Source organism: Doryrhamphus excisus, linkage group LG12, assembly GCF_037039965.1.
Source record: "Doryrhamphus excisus strain RoL-2023G ecotype Guam linkage group LG12, RoL_Dexc_Guam_v1.1, whole genome shotgun sequence".
Taxonomy (NCBI): Eukaryota; Metazoa; Chordata; class Actinopteri; order Syngnathiformes; family Syngnathidae; genus Doryrhamphus; species Doryrhamphus excisus.
In genome coordinates, this window is record NC_136368.1 from 309,747 (window position 1) to 332,002 (window position 22,256).

A 22,256-nucleotide genomic window follows, 5' to 3' on the forward strand; every position below is an offset into this window, starting at 1 on the left:
TGGGGGTTCAGAGATGAGTTTCAATGACGGTAGCCTGTTTTTTTATGGGGGATTTTTATTAGGATTAGCATATTTTTGTGCCTGTTGTGAGATCATCCAAACCTGCAATAAAAACCTGCTGTTCTGGCCATCAAGTCTGGTGCTTGTGTGTCAGTAACACGACTAACACTTGATGACCAGTACCTGAAAATGCTTCATTTAGTCAAGAAAAAGACGTAACATTTCTTGGCATCCACTGACTGAAGCACAGGTCAGGAGCTGATTTGGTTTTTAGTTTGGACCCAGTTCAGGGTCCACACGGCTTGCTGGCGTGCTCCTGCCGGCCGTCAGTTCTTGGTCGGGAACAGTCCTTCTTGCGTCTGAGCGTCGTCCACCGAGCCCTCTGGTAGATGAACAGTCATGGTGCAGGCGCGGATGCCCCCCAGGGGCTCCAGGACGTTGAAGACGAGGTCCCAAACGTCGCCCTCTGGGTCGTAGCGCTGCACGATGTCCACCATGCACCTGCTGTTCCACGAGTACCCCCCAACCACGTAGACGCAGCCCTGGAAGACGGTCACGCCCACGTCGCTCTGGCCCCGCGGCATGGGCGCCACCACGGTCCACTGGTCGGCGGCGGGGCTGTAGTACTCGCAGCTCAGCACGTCGTCGTAGTCGCTGCTGCCTCGGAAGTGGTTGCCGCCCATGACGAAGAGTCGGTCCGCCACCGTGCACATGCAGTGGAGGCCGCGCAGATCCAACATGTCCGCTTTCTGGCTCCACGCGTCCGACGCCGGGTCGTAGCACCACAGCTCTTTCTGGAAGGTGTCATGGGTGATGCCGCCTTCGGGACGGAGGGAACAACACATCGTTATCCTGCTATTATCTCGCTACTCACATGGGTTGGACGTTGTTGTCCTTTCATGAGCCACAGCTCCTCGAGTGCCGGCAGCACTCATGCATCCCCAAGCCATGACCCAACCTACTATACTTGACTGTAAACAAGACACAATTATCTCTCTACTCACATGGGTTGGACGTTGTTTTACTTTCATGAGCCACAGCTCCTCGAGTGCCGGCAGCACTCATGCATCCCCAAGCCATGACCCAACCTACTATACTTGACTGTAAACAAGACACAATTATCTCTCTACTCACATGGGTTGGACGTTGTTGTCCTTTCATGAGCCACAGCTCCTCGAGTGCCGGCAGCACTCATGCATCCCCAAGCCATGACCCAACCTACTATACTTGACTGTAAACAAGACACAATTATCTCTCTACTCACATGGGTTGGACGTTGTTGTCCTTTCATGAGCCACAGCTCCTCGAGTGCCGGCAGCACTCATGCATCCCCAAGCCATGACCCAACCTACTATACTTGACTGTAAACAAGACACAATTATCTCTCTACTCACATGGGTTGGACGTTGTTTTACTTTCATGAGCCACAGCTCCTCGAGTGCCGGCAGCACTCATGCATCCCCAAGCCATGACCCAACCTACTATACTTGACTGTAAACAAGACACAATTATCTCTCTACTCACATGGGTTGGACGTTGTTGTCCTTTCATGAGCCACAGCTCCTCGAGTGCCGGCAGCACTCATGCATCCCCAAGCCATGACCCAACCTACTATACTTGACTGTAAACAAGACACAATTATCTCTCTACTCACATGGGTTGGACGTTGTTGTCCTTTCATGAGCCACAGCTCCTCGAGTGCCGGCAGCACTCATGCATCCCCAAGCCATGACCCAACCTACTATACTTGACTGTAAACAAGACACAATTATCTCTCTACTCACATGGGTTGGACGTTGTTTTACTTTCATGAGCCACAGCTCCTCGAGTGCCGGCAGCACTCATGCATCCCCAAGCCATGACCCAACCTACTATACTTGACTGTAAACAAGACACAATTATCTCTCTACTCACATGGGTTGGACGTTGTTGTCCTTTCATGAGCCACAGCTCCTCGAGTGCCGGCAGCACTCATGCATCCCCAAGCCATGACCCAACCTACTATACTTGACTGTAAACAAGACACAATTATCTCTCTACTCACATGGGTTGGACGTTGTTTTACTTTCATGAGCCACAGCTCCTCGAGTGCCGGCAGCACTCATGCATCCCCAAGCCATGACCCAACCTACTATACTTGACTGTAAACAAGACACAATTATCTCGCTACTCACATGGGTTGGACGTTGTTTTACTTTCATGAGCCACAGCTCCTCGAGTGCCGGCAGCACTCATGCATCCCCAAGCCATGACCCAACCTACTATACCCACCATCTGACTGACTTGCCGTATAATTCATGTAGGTAAGACATAATTATCTCTCATTTTTGTTGCGCAGTAGTAGTAGTAGTAGTAGTAGTAGTAGTAGTGTGTATACTTGAAAATATATCCCAGTTTACTTTGTGTAGTACTGTCTCTTAACAAGTTCTACCGTCATAAAAAGGCTTGGTGAAGGAAATGTGAGGGTAGTACTTGTGTGTGTACTCCATATTGCGTAATACTTGATCTAAACAGGAAGTACACGAGCAGCAGCTGCAGTTTGCTGTTCTTTCCAGTGACAGATGGAACTTTGGTGTCTGACAAGAAACCTGCTTCCTGTGCGAGGTGCGTGCTCTACTTGCGTCCCGTGAGAGAGCGCCGTGCGACAGGAAGTGGTGGGACGCGTCAAGGCGGAACCTTTAAAGTCGGGTTCACGTGGGAGCCCACCCGTGTGGTTCATGCTAGCACTCCTACGGTACTCCATTGGAACCACTAAGTATACTGGGGGTGTCCAATGGGACGCCACGTTACCTGAGATGTACATCAGGTCCCCGTGGACGGTCCCAGCGTGTCCGTAGTGAGACTCCGTCATGCTCCTCACAAACGTCCACTGGTTCATCTTCACGTTGTAGCACTCCACCGTCGCTGGTGGAGATCAAACACGACAAGTTGGGGTGAATGGGGGGGGGGGGTACGGTTGATGGTTTAAATCCTGATTTAACTCACCAATTTCTCCCGTGGCATTTCTGCCGCCGACGGCGTAGAGTCTTCCCTTCAGAGCGCTGAGGTGGAAGAAGGTCCTCTTCTCGTTGAGCGACGCGATCTGCAGCCAGACGTCGAAGCGCGGGTCGTAGCGGTAGGCGGCGTCGATGGCCGTCTTGCCCTTGGTGTCGTACGTGCTCTGACCTGCGAAGCCAGGAAATGCTCAGCAAAGCCGGCAAATTTCGGCCGCGGCGGCGCTCTGACCTCCAACGATGAAAAGGAAGCCGCCCAGGAGCGCCACGCCGTGCTGGTAGCAAGGCACCTCCATGGGCTTCAGGGCTCTCCAGCGGCCGCTCTCGTCGTCGTACATCCTGAGCTGGCGGCTCACCACCAGCTGCTGACGCATCACGCCGCCCAGCGCCACGATGTGCGTGGCGTCCGAGCGAATCCGGGTGCGCTCGCTTTGCAGGGCCGGCTGCATGAAGGGCATCATCTGGTAGTTGCTGGCCTCCAGCAGGAGGTTCACGCAGGAGGTCTGTGAACGCATCAGGGAGTCGTGTCGGTCCTCCTCCTCCTGGGAGATGTGGATCAGCTCGCAGGGGCTCATCAGCGCGAAGCGAACGTGACGCATCAGCGCGAAGACGGACGAGTTGCGCTTGGCGGGGTCGTGACCCAGCCACGCTTTGGCGATGTGGTAGAGCTCCATTTCGGAGAAGCCCTTCAGGGAGTCGCTGGCGAGAGCGCCGGCGATGGTTTTCTCTGAGAGGTCCAGGTAGCGACCGCTCCTCACCATGGCGGACAGGTTGCGGCTCACAAACTCGGCTACAGGAAAGACAGTTAGCAGCTAAGCTAAGGAAGTTAGCATAGTAGCTACACATCGGCCCTGCTTCTCGTTCCTCACCAATGTTCTTCTGCACATCCTCCAGAAGTAAGTCAGAGGCCATCCTCTCCACCTCCACGCAATTGTCAACAGCGATCTGCAGCAGAGGTGATGGAAGCTCCAGTTAGGATCCCACAAGTTTCCCGGGAACGCCACACAGCAGCAGAAGCTCACCTGGCTGCTCAGAAGCTGGTTACAGAAGGTGAGAACGGGCAGGACCTGCAGGAAGTTTGCAGCTTCCAGAGTGTCCTGGAGGTTGCTCATGTCAAGGTTGACTTTGGACGTGTAGATGAAGTCCAGAATGTTCTTCAAGCCCGACTTGGTGACTCCATGCAGCTTGATCTCTCTCATTTCCTGCTCCCGCATGCCTCCTGAACACAACAGTGGACCAGAGTAGGAAGCCATGAGGAGCACAGAGGAACCAGCCAAGGCTGATTCTTGGATCTTCATGATCACTCACCTGTGAACATGGCCTTGAAGTAGTCGCTGGATGACGCCATGATGACTCGGTGCACCGGGAACCTTTCCTGACTGTCTCCCGCCACCAACACAACATCACAGAGGATGTCATTTTCCCGGAACGCATCCAAACCCTGGAGAGAGCAAAAACAGGAACTTTGGAATCTTCTCCGATTGTGTCGGTTGTTCCAACCTTCGTACCTGTAACACGGAAGAACCGTGATCACAACTACTGAACACCTTGCACTGAGGCCGGGGGGGCAGTTTGGGTTTGGAGGCTTTGTCCGGGCGTTTGGGAGGCACGTTCGCGGCCGGGGGGGAGGGCGGAGCCAGCGGAGCCAGCGGAGCCGGCGGTGGGACCTGGGGTGGGATCTGGGGTGGAGCTGGTGCTGGTACTGGAGCCGCGTCTGGCACAGGAACCCTGTCGTCTTGCAGAACCAAAGGAGTATCCGTTACGGATAAGGCAGTTTTTCCGGATGCCGGTATGAAACTACATTGGCATCATTGGTATTCCTGCTTCTTGGGAATGCCCATCACGGATCCACCCTTCCCCTCTGGGCTCTCCTGGGGCGGATGCAGCCAAGCAGAAGCTCAGCGGTGCAGAACCTGTACTCACTGGCCACAACATTAGGTACACCGCAGCACAAGAGCGTCTGTGGCCGACATGAGCCGTACATCAAATATGATTCCATACTACGGGCAGGGTGTACTCGCTCTTCCCTATAGGATATGGTTCCATGTATGGTTCCATGTATGGTTCCATGTATGGTTCCATAAAGGAATAATGTGTCATCACTTGATTATCATGATGAAGACTTCATGTTAACCCAGACGTCCTTCAAGGATCTTCTCAACGCACCTCGTGGAGCCGGATGCTCCGGTGGCGCCGGAGGTCTCTCGGGCTGAGGCGGAGCTCTGGCAGCGTCCCTGGAATGGTGTCTGCCGCTAAAGCGGGAAAACCTGCGACTTAGCCTTCCTGGCCCGCCGTCATCTCCGACCCTGCAGGACAACGTAAGAGACGTCACTGAAAAAGGGCCACCTGCTGTTTTTGTTGTCCGTCCTTTAAAGCGTCCCCTTTGAGCGGGACACGGAACTTTAAACAGGGACTCGGCTAAGAATACGGAAACGTGTGAAAGCACAATGCGGACGCGGAACATCAGCAGTTTTCCTGTCTCGTACAAAAACCACCAGGCCACATTCCCGGGAGAAAAGATGAGCTGGAGATGGAGATGTTATGGAAAGTCCAGGCGGTGGCGGCCTTACCCCATGTGGTTGTCGTTGGGGCGAGGACTGGGACCACGCTGGTGAGACGTCCTGCACGGATGCAAAGAAAAGCAAACAGGAAATGCAGGCGTATAAATAATAGAATCAAACATCAAATGCTTTTGTGTGTTAGAACTCCGAGAAACCACCACTACTTTTACTGTGGCTACCGCCATCTTTGTATGCCGTACATCTGTATGGCGTACATCTGTATGGCGTATGCAATATGCCCTCCGACCTGCAGCCTTTGCTGGGTTTGCGTTGCCGTTTGCTGCCAAAGCTTGAGAAGCCAACCTCCATCTTCCTGTTTCCCACAGCCACAACCAGGAAGCGCCACCACTTTCCCTCTGGGCCTACTAGCCACGTGTCGCCCGATTACCTGGCCGAAATCCTCCTCAGCAGTCCGGACCCGACGCTTCCCTCCAGCCTGAGGCTGTCCAACCCGCGGCCCGAGGACAAAATGTCGCCTGTGCGGCTTGGCCAGCTGGCTGGTGTTCCTCTGAGCGAGCGCCAGCCTTGCAGCGAGCTTCACTTCCTGTCTTACTTCTCTTTGTGGCCGTCGTCACGTTGCTAACCGAGCGATAGCACGCACTTTGGGGTGTGTCTGTGAAAGTGTGGCTGTGTCGGGGGGGGGGGGGGGGCGGGGGGGTCCAGTGTGCGGCCCCCAGAACATGTTAAATATCATTTCATAAGTAGACTAACAAAAAAATAGCCCAAAAAACAGCAAAAATGCAAAAACTTTTTTCCAAGAATTAAGTCAAAATATTAAGACAAAGTCATGGAATATTATGAAGACATTTCATCATTTTAAAAGCATAAAGTTGAAATATTCATTCATTCATTCATTTTCTATAGTATTTATTTTATTTATACTTTATTCCCACTTTATCTTGTCTGACATACCATGGCTGACTTCATACAGTGTTAAGGTAAGGTAAGATAAGGTAAGGTAAGGTAAGGTAAGGTAAGGTAATGTCTCAATGGTTTGTGTCATGATTGCCACAGAGGGACCAGAATTCTATGTATGTATCACTTGTACTTATAGACTATATTCTACCATATATACTATATAGACTATATTCTACTATATATCTATAGACTATATTCTACTATATATACTATATAGACTATATTGTACTATACGTATATACTATATAGACTATATTGTACTATATATACTAGTATATAGACTATATTGTACTATATGTACTAGATAGACTATATGTACTAGATAGACTATATTGTACTATATAGACTATATTGTACTATATTGTACTATATAGACTATATTGTACTATATCTATAGACTATATTCTACCATATATAATATCTATAGACTATATTCTACCATATATAATATATATAGACTATATTGTACTATATATACTATATAGACTATACTATTGTACTAGTATATATAATGAAGCTTTTCATTTAGCACGTCCTCATCATTTGATTGCAGCATTTTGCCGTTGTATGTGTTTGGGTGGATTATGCGTACTCAAAAATTCCAAGCAGAGTAACCATAGTTTTTTTGCATGTATTTAAACACAGCCATTGCATCCGAAAGGGTATTTCCTAGTATTACAGTATTACAGTATTACAGTATCCCTCCTCATGGAGCATACAGGCAAATATGGAAGTCAACTTTTGTCTTGTTGTGTGTTTGTGTTGTCTGGACGTCATCAGTAATCTTTCCGTCTTGTGGTCTTGGGCTCCACGGTGGATCCATCCGTGGTGGATCCATCCGTGGTGGATCCATCCGTGGTGGATCCATCCGTGGTGGATCCATCCGTGGTGGATCCATCCGTGGTGGATCCATCCGTGGTGGATCCACCCGTGCCGCCCTCTGTCAGAGCTTGGAGAACTGGATGAGGTTCCTGTTGATTTCCGCCACGTTCCGGCAACCTGGAGGACGGAAGGCAAAGTGAGAATCCCACATCCGAGTGGACACGGACGACACGGCCATGCGGCCCCCCCCCCCCCCCCCTCCACTGACCTGACAAAGCCATGGAGAGGCGGAACTCGTCGTTGAGAATTTGCAGCACCTCCCTCACGCCGTCCTCCCCCTGAAGCCAAGACAGGAAGTAGGTCTTTTTCTCATCCATTGACTTTGGCTGCTGTCCCAACACTTTTGGCATCTTCAACATTCACGTGTTCACATCGATTCTTATCATACGCACAATCTGGTGACTACTGAAGGTAATCATAATAATAATAATAATAATAATGATAGGCCACACCTCTTTGGGGTTGAACCCGCGACATCAGAAAACTTTGTACCTTGTATGCAAGACCCCACACTGCCGGGCGGCCGATGAACACACACTTGGCCCCCAAGGCCAGGGCTTTGAGCACGTCGCTCCCCGTCCTGATGCCCCCGTCCAGGTAGACCTCGATCCGCCCCTGCACCGTGTCCACGATCTCTGACAGCGCGTCGATCTGCAGGGGCGTGTTTTCACAGATGTAACTGACCTTGCACCGGGCTGCGACAGGACCCCCCCCAAGCAATCATAAGTACCGAGGCCGGGCCGCCGTCCAGCTGCCGACCCCCGTGGTTGGACACGATGATGCCCTGCACGCCATGCTCCACGGCCAGCTCGGCGTCCTCCTTGGTCAGGATGCCCTTGATGATGATTGGCAGCCTGGTGATGGACTGCAGCCAATAGACGTCCTTCCAGCTGATAGACGGGTCCAACGTGTTGGCCGGGATGCCGTACTCCTCCGGGCCCGCCGCCTCCTGATCCCAAACGTTAGCGTTATGCTCATTCGTGGGGAAAATGGAATGATCGTTCAAATGGAACGCTCCATGGCCACGGGTATGAAACTGGTTTGCTGACCCAGGTCCCGCTGGAGCGTACGTACAACTGGTACAACTGGTACAACTGGTACAACTGGTACAACTGGTAGAACTGGTAGAACTGGTAGAACTGGTACAACTGGTAGAACTGGTACAACTGGTACAACTGGTACAACTGGTACAACTGGTACAACTGGTACAACTGGTACAACTGGTAGAACTGGTAGAACTGGTAGAACTGGTAGAACTGGTAGAACTGGTAGAACTGGTAGAACTGGTAGAACTGGTAGAACTGGTAGAACTGGTACAACTGGTACAACTGGTACAACTGGTACAACTGGTACAACTGGTACAACTGGTACAACTGGTACAACTGGTACAACTGGTACAACTGGTACAACTGGTACAACTGGTACAACTGGTACAACTGGTAGAACTGGTAGAACTGGTAGAACTGGTAGAACTGGTAGAACTGGTAGAACTGGTAGAACTGGTACAACTGGTACAACTGGTACAACTGGTACAACTGGTCGCTACAAGTGTCTTTCAAATGTTCTATAAATAGATTTGATTTTTCAATGGCCCACAAGCCAATCCAAAAAGGGCTGCAGGCCCCAAATGGCCCCCGGGCTGCACTTTGGACACCCCTGTGCTGCACGGTGGAACCTCGGTTCCCGTACGCCATCTTTAGCGTGTTTTGTTATCCTTATCGGCAACCGGAACGTGCAGAGTCAGAGTATAGTGCACTAGCCATTGAGCTAAAAGCTGGGAATCTGGTTTGTCCTAGCCGGAACGCGGAGCTGGTTCAACATGGGTGCCATGACACAGAACTAGTACCAGTACTAATCACCATCTGTCTAGCTGGATGGCTAGCGCTCTCCATACGTACATATTTACAGTTACACTAGTCTTCATTTAGATCCACCATCCATCTAGCTGGATGGCTAGCGCTCTCCATACGTACATATTTACAGTTACACTAGTCTTCATTTAGATCCACCATCCATCTAGCTGGATGGCTAGCGCTCTCCATACGTACATATTTACAGTTACACTAGTCTTCATTTAGATCCACCATCCATCTAGCTGGATGGCTAGCGCTCATACGTACATATTTACAGTTACACTAGTCTTCATTTAGATCCACCATCCATCTAGCTGGATGGCTAGCGCTCATACGTACATATTTACAGTTACACTAGTCTTCATTTAGATCCACCATCCATCTAGCTGGATGGCTAGCGCTCTCCATACGTACATATTTACAGTTACACTAGTCTTCATTTAGATCCACCATCCATCTAGCTGGATGGCTAGCGCTCATACGTACATATTTACATTTGGATCCACCCCTGCTGCTTTTGGACCAAGACTGGCGGACCTTCTAAAGACCTTCAGGAAGACTAGAGCCCGAGTCCAAACCTTAAAACGTTTTCAGTGTTGATGACTGACTTTGTGGTTCTAAAAAAGTCAAGTCCATGACTAAAGGCGGTCGCTTCCAGAATCTTCCTACGGAATCAGTGGGTCATCTTCACGGTGATTCCTCTTACCTGGAAGACGCCATCGAAGTTCTTGACCTTGAGATGCGGCGGCAGCTTGAACTGGTTCCGTATGTCGTTGCGGCGCTTTCCCGTGTACGGCACGTCCACCGTGAGGACCAGCGCCTTGAAGCCCAGCGCCTCCACGCGGTGCACGATCTGCTCCGACAGCTTCCTGTCCCGGTACACGTACAGCTGGAACCAGCGGTAGCCGTTGGGCGCCGCCGCCACGATCTCCTCCACCGAGCACGTGGAGTAGGTGCTGGTGATGTAACACGTGTTCAAGGCCTCCGTGGCTGGGGGGGGGGGGGGGGGACATGTTGGCTGGGGGCTTTCATTGACAGTACAGCATTATTCATGTTATGGTTATAGCATCCATCCATCCATCCATCCCTTCATCCATCCATCCATCCCTTCATCCATCCATCCATCCCTTCATCCATCCATCCCTCCATCCATCCATCCATCCATCCATCCACCCATCCATCCCTTCATCCACCCATCCATCCCTTCATCCATCCATCCATCCATCCCTTCAACCATCCATCCATCCATCCCTTCAACCATCCATCCATCCATCCATCCCTTCATCCATCCATCCACCCATCCACCCATCTCTTCATCCATCCACCCACCCACCCATCTCTTCATCCATCCCTTCATCCATCCATCCATCCACCCACCCATCCATCCATCCATCCATCCATCCACCCACCCATCCATCCATCCATCCATCCATCCATCCATCCATCCACCCATCAATCCAGTGTGGTTTCTGATAAAACTGTTTTCCTGGGCCTTGTGTGAGGGTCTGGCTGGGGACCTTTGACCTCGGGGCAAAACCAGGATCTGGAAATAGTTGTTGAAGTCACCTCTGGCCGTGGCCATCTCGCCTTCATGCCAGGCCAGGCAGTGGAAGGCTGTGGGTGCGATGCCCACCGGGAAGCCGATCTCCGTCCCCTGCACCGTGGTCCTGGTGTCGCTCACGGACACGTCCCGCAGGATTCGAGGTCTCAGGCGGATTCTGAGCGTGGAGACAACAGAAGATTGTGTTGTTTGTGGTCTAGTTGTCTGAAAGTTACCCTGGAATGGATCTTCTCACAAAAGGAGGCTTTTCTCCCTTTTCTAGTTGGGAACTGATATTTTCCTGAAACTTTCCTAAGGTTTACATGGTCTACATGGGCAGATCTACACGGGTAGATATACACGGGTAGATCTACACGGGCAGATCTACACGGGTAGATATACACGGGTAGATCCACACGGGCAGATCTACACGGGTAGATCTACACGGGTAGATCCACACGGGCAGATTTACACGGGTAGATCCGCCTTCCGTGTTTGTCGGTAGTCTGTCACGGACATAGGAGCCACAGGTTCAATTCCAGCGCAGGTCCAACGGCAATGGTCGAACGTACCGCTTGTAGGCCAGGAGGTTGTCATCCCTGGTGCAGCATTCGTCGGCTCCGGCGGCGTAGTAGTCCCAGGTGGCCTTGGAGAGATGCTCCTTGGCGTACTCCTCAAAGTCTGTCAGGCATACCATGGCCATCTCGGCACACTGACCCCCCTCTCTGTGGGACAAAACATTAGCAACACCGTATCACGGGGATGCAGGATCCTAATGTGCTGAACTCCTGCTTCCATGCCGGTGTGCCGACATGGCTTGGCTGACGGCATGCTCCTCATCTTCCTTAGCCAGTTAGCCTTGGGCTCACGCTGGATCCGGAAGCATCCCGGAAGATGGAAATGCCTGTTGTGGGATCACACCAGCTCCGCCGTGCGGCCGTACAGCAAAATGGAAAGAATCCGTTCAGGTTCTACCTTTTTTTTTCCCGGCGCCGCAGACGTGGCAGACGGCGTAGCGCTCTCTGGGCGAACACGGTTCCACGGCGGCCATGTTGCTTTGGATTGTTTTCGCCCTTCGTAGTAAAATGTGTCCGGCTGTGTAGTACTGACTAACGTTTATATTTGTTTGATCTGCAACATTGAAGGGTGTCCAACATGGGGTGGTGGTGCCGTGGTGTAGATGGAAAACGGGTTGCTTTCAACTGAAGCAAACAAACACGGAACACCTTTAGCAAACAACAGTGATGCTATGCTAATGGGGAAGCAGTACTGCAACTAGTTTACAGATACGAGGCAGGAATGGGAACACTGGGAACACTGGGAACATTTGAAGTATCTCTAAATGAAGAGAAAAATCCGGTACGGTTCCGGTTTTGGAGGGAATTGGGCACCAAATCCCAGGCGGCCCTGTACTGCCATCCTTGGGGACACGCCCCTTCCTCCTGCCGCTTGGTTGTGCCAAAGCCGTCGGAGTTGGATCCGCCAAGATGACCCAAAAGATGGCGTTCCATATCCGTACACGGATGCACTTCTTTTCTCCTGGGATTGGATTCTTTGCTAATCTTCCTGGGAACGTTGTGCTTTTATTGCTACTTATGACAAATATTCCTACCAATCAGGAATATATTATGGATGCTAGCGAGATATTAGCTGGTTATGAGCTAGCATATTGTCACCTAGCAATAGCATTCCTTGTTTCTCGACCGCGGAACCTCGCTAGGAACGTGAAGACTTACCGCTGATGATACCTGACGTAAGATGGCGGCCCTGCAGGTGGGAAGCCTGGCGCCGCTGTTACTGAGTGTCTCTTTAAACCCGCTCATCGCTCACGCTGTGTGTGTGTGTGTGTGTGTGTGTGTGTGTGTGTGTGTGTGTGTGTACTCAAACATGAAACACAGGCAGAAGTGGCATGAACGCCACTGACGCTGTGACCCGCGGGCGACCCCCAGGGGTGGGAGGGGTGGAGGGGGCGGTGGGAGGGGTTGTTGTGTTGACATAGCGGTTGGAAATGTGCTGATGGCGAGGCCACGCCCAGTGCGCGTCACATGATGATCAGCTGACTGATCCTTGGCCAAGTGGACAGGAAGTGCCAGAGGTTGGCAGACCTTCACCTTGTACTCTCGGATTTGGACTTTATTCCCCAAACATTCCTGCCCGCTTCTGTTTCTGTTAGAATACCACAATTTTATTCCTGATATTTTTAAACTCATTTTCTTTTCTATCCTTTCTATTCCCGTCATGAAAGAACTATTTTGTAAATGTTAGGTTCCTGTAATGACAAGTTGATGTTATTTCTGATATTATATTTCATATTTCACCTGCATGCGACTAAAGCACGATTCCCCTCATCTTTTTCTTTCTCATATTTGGACTTTATTGTCTTCAAAGGACAGAAGTCTGTTTTTATATTTTATATTTAGATTGATATGAATATAAATATAAACGCTCCTTGGGCCTCACAGCTAGGAGACCCCCAGTTCGATTCCCCCCTCGGGCGTGGCTTTTCCCCGGATACTAATATCAACCGTATGTCAGTAAAATGATGTCATTTTTCCAAGTTGACTAAAATGCAGCAACAAAGTTGCTAAAGTGGATCATCTACTCACCGGTTACAAATGCTCATCTCAGACCTTCAGGGCTCCCCACAGAGTCATAACCTGGGGACAAAAACACGCCGTCAGTGGGAACCATCGGCAGTTCCACTCGAGGCCACCGGAGGGCGCTGCGCTGCAACATTAAGCTTGCCTTACATTCTTCTTACAACTTCCTATATATATCTCCAGCATATACATATACATATGATACATATATCCCTATATACATATACATACATATACCTACAGCCTTTTAGTAGAATCCACCAAACAACACAAACATGCAATCCACACGTTTAGTACTACGAAACGTTCAAATACATCAAAGTAGTAGAAGTAAAAAAAACACACAACTTTAAGTACTGCTGGATTTAAAAAATACTACAGTTAAAGTAAAAAAAAAAAATACTAAAAAAAAAAACAAAAAAAAGTGTAAATATTACTCAAGCAAAAATAAATATAAAAACTACTTGTGCTAAATGTAAAAAGTAAAGTAAATACAACTTAACTTAAAAAGGATAACTTTCATTATATAAAATAAAATTAGAAAAACATTTAGTACTGCTAAAAGTAAAAAAACCAACCCAAATCTGTTTTGTAAAGTTAAATAAAAACCAAAAGGTACTGTTTTGAAAGATGAAACATTTAACAGCGCTAAAGTTCTTTGTTGACTATTGATGCTATGGACCACCATCAACCAGGAGGGTGGGACACCATGAGGGTGGGACACCATGAGGGTGGGACACCATGAGGGTGGGACACCATGGGGTTTACGACAAAAGCTCGTACATTTCACAAGAAGAAAGTTGGAAATTGCAGAAAAGAAACGTAAATTTATGAGGGAAAAAAAGTCGCAAAAAAGGAAAAAGTCATAAACTTAGGAGAACAAAGTTGTAAATGGACAAGAATAAGGTCGGAAATTGGCGAGAATAAAAGTCATCCATTTATGAGAAAGGAGAAAAAATGTAGTGAGTTTATGAGAATGAAGTGATAAATGGACAAGAATAAAGATGTAAGTTTATGAGAATAAAGTCTGAAATTGATGAGAAAAAGTCATCCGTTTATGAGAACAAAGTTGTCATTTTACCTGAGAAGAAGCGTCTTACCTTCAGGAGGAAAAAGCAGCGTAAATGTATGAGAAGGAAGTCAAATTGCCAAGGATAAAGACGTAGGTTTATGACAATCATTTCTCATGTATGAGAAATAAGAAAGAAGAAATCAATCAGGCATTGCCTGAGACAGCAATGAAAGGGGGGGCTAATGTGACCTTTGGCCTTGGGCATGTGGGGGGGCGGGGTCAGGTCTTCCCTCATGCTAACACTTTACTCTCATACACTCAACACTGGCTTTTCTCCGGAATGTACCAATTTACGCTTGGAAAATGACCACTTTTTTCCTGGAAATTGAGGTCTTTATTCCCATAAATGTATGACCTTATATTTTCTCCGGAACGTACCACTTTTTTCCTTGAATTTTGGACTTTTTGTTGTCGTTTTTGTAGTTTATGAATTTTGTTCTTGTAAATTTCCAACGTTATTTTGGTAAATTCACCACGTTTTCCGTGAATTTAGGTCAACGTACGACCGTTCCAACTGAATTGTTGTAAAATCCCAACTTTGTTCTCGTAAGTTTACGACATTAGAAGTCGTACGTTTAGAAGAGAAAAGACGTTTTTGTGTGAGAGGACGACTTTATGCTGAGGAATTGACCAGTTTTTCTCATCAATTGACCGCTTTATTGCTGGAAATGTTCGGATGTACGACTCCCGTAAATGTAGCTCTCGGACAATTGACTTTTTTCTCTTCCATTTCTGACTTTACAAGGCATCCATTCCCAAAAGTGAAATATTCATAACTTTATTGATGCCAATTGATGACTTCTTAGTTGATTCTGGGAATTCCCAACACGACATGGATGCTAATGATGCTAATGATGCTAATGATGCTAATGATGCTAATGGAGTTGTACCCTACTTTGACCTGACTTATTGCTAATGAGTGGAATGAACACATGTGGTATGTTCAAGTCCCAATAGCACATCATTACGTCTTCACGCTTGTTGTGTTTGTGTGTGTGTGTGTGTGTGTGTGTTTGTTTGTGTGTGTGTTTGTGTGTGTGTGTGTGTGTTTGTGTGTGAGCGATGAATGGAGGCGCGAGGGCAGTGAAAGCTGTCAATCAAGCGCTGAATGGCCGCTGAGCGCCAGCACATTGTCCAGGTGAATTTCCAGAAGACCTGCTGCCTGCGAGGTCATTGTGTAGCCAAAGTAGGAATCCCACAAAGAGCCGTGGTTCAATTCCAGCAGCTTCCTCCGTCTTCCCGCATTCCAGCCGCGTGTTCCGTACTTTTCCTCCAAGGTGAACCTGGAACCCGAACCCACGGCCAGCTTACCTTGACGTGCAGTCCTGTCGGCGTCACGCTTCCGCTCTCGTGTGACGAGGTCGTGTCAGAGGGCGGACCGCCTTTGGCCCACAACCCCCCCTCCACCCCCTCCGCCCCCCAGCCCCTGCCGGCCTCGCTCCATCACAGTGGGAAGCTCCGCCCCCAGCCCTGCGGCAGGGCACCATGAAAGGTTTGGGAACTTTCATGACACTGGGGGTGTCCAAAGTGCGGCCCGGGGGCCCTTTGGGGCACATTCTAAAAATACCTTTTTACAAGGAAAAAAAACACAGCAAAAATGGAAAACTGATATATGATATTATTATCATATTATATGTATCGCATATGATATATATATATATATATCGTATAATATTTATGAGGGGAAAATTGTCATTTTAGTTGCGTGGAGTTGAATATTAAAGAAAAAAACATTCTTTTAAAAGTAGTAATAATATGAGAACCTACAGCGGCTAAGCAAGCTACAGTGGCTAAGCGGCTAAGCGGCTAAGCTGCTACAGCGGCTAAGCGGCTAAGCTGCTAAGCTGCTACAGTGGCTACACGGCTAAGCGGCTAAGCGGCTAAGTGAGTAAAGGAAGAGGAAATGAGCCAAGCTAGCCAACGGAGAAGCAGCTGGAAACGCCAGGTCGGATCATCTCGAGGCCGTTGGGATTCTCAGCTGAGTGGAAAAGTTCTTCCACATGCCGGCCCAGTCTGCGGCCCAGTCTGCGGCCCGAGGGCATGCCCAGCACAGCGCGGCACATGTGCGGCATGGTGGAGGTGTGAGCACAAATCCAGCGACAAGACACAAATGTCAAAATATTCCCGTATTGCCTCGACGGGCCACACTGGCCCGCCATCCTAAAAGCAGCGCCCGCCCGCTGGGGGCCCGCCGGGGGCCCGCTGCATTCCCATCCCGGTTCCTGCTTTCCCAAGCAATAAAGACGCTAGCGATAAAAACCATGAAAAGAAAGAAAGGCAGTAAAAGGCAATGAAAAGATGGCCTTCATCCTTCCATCCTTCCATCCTTCCATCCTTCCATCCTTCCATCCTTCCATCCTTCCATCCTTCCATCCTTCCATCCTTCCATCCTTCCATCCTTCCATCCTTCCATCCATTTACTCCCAAATAAGTTTTTCATTGGCCACTTTTGGGAGACCTGGATGGAAAAAAAGCAACATGGTATTTCCCTCAATGCTGTCAATCAAATACGGTCTTGACTCGGATGCAGTATTTGCTTTAAGAATGTTCATAGAGAAGTACAGAGAAGGGGTTTGTAGATGTGGAGAAAGCCTAGGACCGTGTGCCTAGAGAGGAACTGTGGTATTGTATGAGGAAGTCTGGAGGGACAGAAGTATGTTCAAGTGGTGCAGGACATGTATGAGGACCGGAAGACAGGGGAAAGATGTGCCGGAGGTGGGACTGCATCGGGGATCGGCTCTGAGCCCCTTCCTGTTTGCTATGGTGATGGACAGGCTGACAGATGAGCTTGGACAAGAATCTCCATGGACTGTGATGTTTGCAGATGACATTGGGATTTGTAGTGAGAGTAGGGAACAGGTGGAGGAGATGCGAGAAGAGTGGAGGTTTGCCCTGGAAAGCAGAGGAATGAAGATTAGCCGCAGCAAGACGGAGTATATGTGTGGGAATGAGAGGGACCCGAGTGGAAGAGTCAGGTTACAAGGAGAAGAGATACAGAAGGTGGAGAATTTGAAATACTGTTCTGGTCAACAGTCCAGAAGAATGGAGATGGTGAAAAGGAGGTGAAGAAGCATGTGCAGGCAGGATGGAACAGGTGAAGAAAAGTGTCAGGCGTGATGTGATAGAAGAGTTTCAGCTAAAAGGAAATCATTAGAATAATAATAATAATTATTGTTATTATTAATAATAATAATAAATAGCAACAAAATTATTAATAATAATTAGCCTTCTAATAATACTAAAAATGATGATTATTATTATAATAATTGGCACGACGATGGTAGCTAGTCGTCCTTCCATGCGGAGACGACCAGGAAGGAAACGGCGGTACCCTATTTGGCAACACAAACGTACCACAAGGGGATTGCAGGCCAGTTGTTGTGTTTGTGGTCTCCATGGCTAATTGTCAGCTAGGGGGCGTCAGGGTGGGCGATTAGCGGCTGGGGGGGGGGGGGGGGGGGCGCTTTTGTTTGTTGTCCTTTTGCATAAATCCACGGAGATGAAGCAGCCGGAGACAATCTGATTCCCGTTTGCTCCTTTTAACGCTTCCAGATGCTCCCGGCTCCCTCGGCCCATTCCCACTCATCCAGGGGAATCTACCGTGGAATACCATCCCAACGACACCCCAGCCTGGTAGCGTTGACGGTCTGGCTCCACGTAGAAGAAGTATGAATATGAGAGTATGAATATGAGAGTATGAATATGAGAGTATGAATACGGATGAGATCCCAGCGTCAATTCAAAGCAGGCGTTCCAGGACGGGAAGAGCTGCCATTGATTATGGATGAGGCGGAGGTGGAAAAGGCAGCTGAAGAGTGCAGCTGCATAGGGCGTGGAGTACTTGGTGTTCCTGGTCTTCCTGGTCTTCCTGGTCTTCCTGGTGTTCCTGGTGGCGTTGGGACGCATCTCCCTCTCCATTAAACCATTACAGTGGGTTGCCAGATGTTTTGGTTTTGCTTTTAGGGACAAAACTACACAAAGGCTTTGGTTGGTGTGGAGCGTTCTTTAGCGTTCTTTAGCGTTCTTTGGCGTTCTTTAGCGTTCTTTAGCGTTCTTTAGCGTTCTTTGGCGTTCTTTGGCGTTCTTTAGCGTTCTTTAGCGTTCTTTGGCGTTCTTTGGCGTTCTTTGGCGTTCTTTAGCGTTCTTTAGCGTTCTTTAGCGTTCTTTGGCGTTCTTTGGCGTTCTTTAGCGTTCTTTAGCGTTCTTTAGCGTTCTTTAGCGTTCTTTAGGATTACACATGGCCGAAACGCTGACAAGGAGCAGGAAGACGATCCACGCCGGGATCCACGCCGGGATCCACGCCGGGATCCACGCCGGGATCCACGCCGGGATCCACGCCGGGATCCACGCTGGGACTTTGAAGCGAGCGTCACAAAGGAGGCCACGGGTCAGCCATGTTTGAGTGCGGCCAAAAGCGTTCGCTTGAGGTTTGGTTCCTCTTCCTGTTTTGTCGCCAAGTCGGGACGGATTGTGGCTTCTTTAAAGAGCAGCTGCTTCCCAAGCCGACGCACGTGCTGGAATTATTCCTTCCTCGCTTCTTCCTGAGCGTGTCAGCCGGAATCACATCCCTGCTTCTTCCCTACGGCTAGCGTTAGCATCGTCCATCACCTCCTCCTTTCAAGTCCACAAAGATGAGCGATGGCATGTGAAGCCCTGCCCGCCTCGCCTCGCCTCGCCTCGCCTCGCCACGGGGTCTGGCCCGGTCTCTGAGGCCCGGTCTCTGAGGCCCGGTCTTTGACGCTGCCATCCGCCCCAAATCTGGAATTGGGGGACGGACGACGTATTGATTCAATAAAACACCAATCATAAGCTAATTGGGAGTGAATGGGGGGGGGGCGACGGATGGAACCAGATGTTTAACGGATTTGTTTGAACTTCAAATCTCATTTGGGGAGGGGGGGGGGGGGGGGGTATATTTTCACAAGGCGGAAAACATCCGAAGCAGAAATGGAGGATCGGGTTCAGCTGTAAAAAAACAAAAAGAAAAAGTCCAAACCCGGCAGCCAAAAGTCTTTGTGGGAACCAGCAGGACTTGGAAGTCAGGTCTGGACCCCCTCCTCTTTGGGACACGTCCCAACAACACGCATCACGCTCCCTCGTTGCCCAGCTCCTTTGATACTTTGTGATACTTTGTGATACTTTGTGATACTTTGTGATACTTTGTGATACTTTGTGATACTTTGTGATACTTTGTGATACTTTGTGAAGCATCACATGGAGGTATGCTAAAAGGTCATCTCATCTTCATCATCCAGTATGTTGATGACGATGGCGACCACGATGGCCACATCGGTATCGATACCTATCGATGCGTATCGGACATCCCTAAGTAGGACCCTATCCATCCCCATCCCTAGGACCAGTTTAAGGTTGGAAAATTGGAATTTTTTTTTCTTCAACTTTCCTCTGGTTCTCCTAATTCTGACTGATAAGATAAGATAAGATAAGATAAGATAAGATAAGATAAGATAAGATAAGATAAGATATGCCAATTAAAAGCCTGCCATTATATAAGCTGTGGCTTTTCAAGGCTGACAGGTCATACATGACATGCATGTAGTATACACCAGACAGTACACACTATACACTAGTATACACTATACACTATACACTATACACTATACACTATACACTAGTATACACTATACACTAGTATACACTATACACTAGTATACACTATACACTATACAGTATGCAGTATGCAGTATGCAGTATACAGTATACAGTATACAGTATAGAGTACTACATATCTGTTGGCCGGACCTGAGCGGTCACCTGCCGCCCCCCTGTGGTCACCTGCTGTCACGCGCCTGCTGACCTCCTGCTGAGGAAAGGATGTCGGGGTCGTGGCGGACATGGATGCAGGGTGGGTGTAAGCGTGAGATGGTGTCGGGGGCGGGGCCGGGGGCGGCCGACGCAGGAGGACCTGTTTTGTGTTAAAAGCAGAAGCCCCCACAACAAAGGCCCCGGTCGGGGAAGTCGTAACGAGGAGAATATCGTTTTCCTTGGCCCTCTGCGACGCCGCAGTCTCACGTTTCACTTTCAAAGCTGGGTCTCGCCGGCACGAGTCGGCCTCTACGCATCGTTGACGGAAACGCCCCCCCCCCCGTCCCATCCATTCCTCACCGCCGGTCTGGTGATTTATGGAAGACGTGTCGGGAAGCATATTTCTCTGTCGGCTCAGCGAAAGCTCAGCACTAATCCTCTTTAAGGCTTTGTGGCTTCCTGGTGAGGAATCCCTGAGGAACCCCGTTTCCCTGGCCCCGCGTGGGACCTGGACTTCAGTGGTCTTGAATGGCTGTCACTCGGCACCTTGATGTGACGTGACGGGAGCGAGCCAGACCGGCCTGGACCTGACAGTCCGGGCACGCTCCACGATGGGGACCTCCTTGCAGACCTTGGTGGCTGCTAGACCGAGAAGAACCTGGCCATGCATCTTCCTCTTCATCTTCCTCTTCTTCGTCTTCAAACACGCTTGCCAGATGCCCGCCTGGCACCTGACACGCAAGCAACCAACAACCGTGGGGCGAGGTGGTCGCAGTAGAGTGGAAAGTCTCGCTGGGAGTTCCAAGACGGAAAAGCAGGTCTCGCCGGGACACCAGACCAGAGGAGATGTTCCCATTTCTACCCTCTTTGCACTGTGTGCATGCTAGCGGCCCCGCCGCCACCCACTATGGAACAAACACCCCAGGGTGCTGAACGCCAACGGAACGTTCCAACGATGGGATTGAACCAAAAAACAGTAAAAGTCAGTAGTAATGTTCCCAAAATAAAGTCAAAATATTCCGAGAAAAAATGTGTCATGAGATGAGAAAAAGATGTCAGTTCAGCGTAATATTCCGAGGAGCATAACAGATGAAACACGAACTCCCCACTCCCAAAGACGCACTTGAACGCCCCATCTCTCACGGAGCCAAGGATGAGGCTGGAGAGCGAATGGATTGCCATGACAACGACCACTAGGTGGCAGGAGAGCGCCAGGAAAGGAAGGGAAACACGCATGACTAAAGATGATGCTAGCGTGACTTGGAGGCATGCCCATATGCTTGGCACACGCTTAGCTTAGCTCCAAAGGGGTACTAGTTAGTAGTAGTTATTTCAGCAAAAAGTAAGAAATATTTGTATATTTACGTATATCTATCTTTTGACACTTCCTTAGTTGGGAACTGATATTTCCCGGAAAACTTACCTATGTTCTACTCCTGATTCTGAAGAACAGAAGAGACTTTTTTCTGATGAAGATGGGAGTCTAACCTTTGGTAGGTTCCATCTTCATCGAGCCCTAGAAGACAATATTCCGTGTGCCTTGGAAGATGGCCGCTACTGAAGGGCTCGTCTTTTGAGGAATGGCTGGGATTCAATGAGTTCATGAGGGAACAAATGCTAGAAGATCTTTGAACGACCATCCACCTGATGGTTTTATCCAGCAGATGTTGTTTTCACCAACCGCATGAGATCATGATGGACTTCCTGGCCAACAGCAAACTAAACACAGATGAAGTTTGGGAGAAGAAGAAGAAGAAGAAGATGTTGCGTCTTTGATTGGGTGGAGGACGTAAAAGCACTAAGTGAAGAATAGGAAGAACATGGACTGGCTTTAGCTCACAGCGGCACAGGGCAACCTTGGTCCACCCACCACCGAGGATGGCCACCCTGCTTGTCCCTTCCCCAGATGATGGCCACCCTGCTCGTCCCTTCCCCAGATGATGGCCACCCTGCTTGTCCCTTCCCCAGATGATGGCCACCCTGCTTGTCCCTTCCCCAGATGATGGCCACCCTGCTTGTCCCTTCCCCAGATGATGGCCACCCTGCTTGTCCCTTCCCCAGATGATGGCCA

At 49.4% G+C, this 22,256-nt stretch overlaps 2 protein-coding genes across 4 annotated transcripts; both read right to left on the reverse strand.

Moving 5' to 3' along the window:
- Positions 1-15: 15 nt before the first annotated feature.
- LOC131136271 (kelch-like protein 9) lies at positions 16-6,100 on the reverse strand. Of its 2 annotated transcripts, XM_058082944.2 has the most exons (11): positions 5,943-6,100; positions 5,564-5,614; positions 5,160-5,299; positions 4,502-4,728; positions 4,302-4,434; positions 4,016-4,212; positions 3,863-3,938; positions 3,226-3,783; positions 2,986-3,165; positions 2,791-2,904; positions 16-820 (listed from the first exon to the last, which is right to left on the reverse strand). In XM_058082944.2, the coding sequence occupies exons 2-11, from the start codon at positions 5,566-5,568 to the stop codon at positions 327-329; spliced, it is 2,124 nt and encodes a 707-aa protein (XP_057938927.2). In that variant the 5' UTR covers positions 5,569-5,614; positions 5,943-6,100; the 3' UTR covers positions 16-326. The 2 variants fall into 2 exon arrangements, with proteins under 2 accessions (XP_057938927.2, XP_078651213.1); XM_078795087.1 differs by having other exon boundaries at positions 5,160-5,614.
- Positions 6,101-7,077: 977 nt separating this feature from the next.
- Positions 7,078-15,821, reverse strand: hao2 (hydroxyacid oxidase 2 (long chain)). 2 transcript variants are annotated; one of them, XM_058082201.2, is made up of 9 exons: positions 15,731-15,821; positions 13,354-13,404; positions 11,320-11,472; positions 10,774-10,925; positions 9,914-10,197; positions 8,085-8,303; positions 7,847-8,005; positions 7,563-7,632; positions 7,079-7,471 (listed from the first exon to the last, which is right to left on the reverse strand). In XM_058082201.2, exons 2-9 carry the CDS (start codon positions 13,368-13,370, stop codon positions 7,416-7,418), a joined length of 1,110 nt encoding a protein of 369 aa, XP_057938184.1. In that variant the 5' UTR covers positions 13,371-13,404; positions 15,731-15,821; the 3' UTR covers positions 7,079-7,415. The 2 variants fall into 2 exon arrangements, with proteins under 2 accessions (XP_078651436.1, XP_057938184.1); XM_078795310.1 differs by lacking the exons at positions 13,354-13,404; positions 15,731-15,821 and adding an exon at positions 12,484-12,541 and having other exon boundaries at positions 7,078-7,471.
- Positions 15,822-22,256: the final 6,435 nt, after the last annotated feature.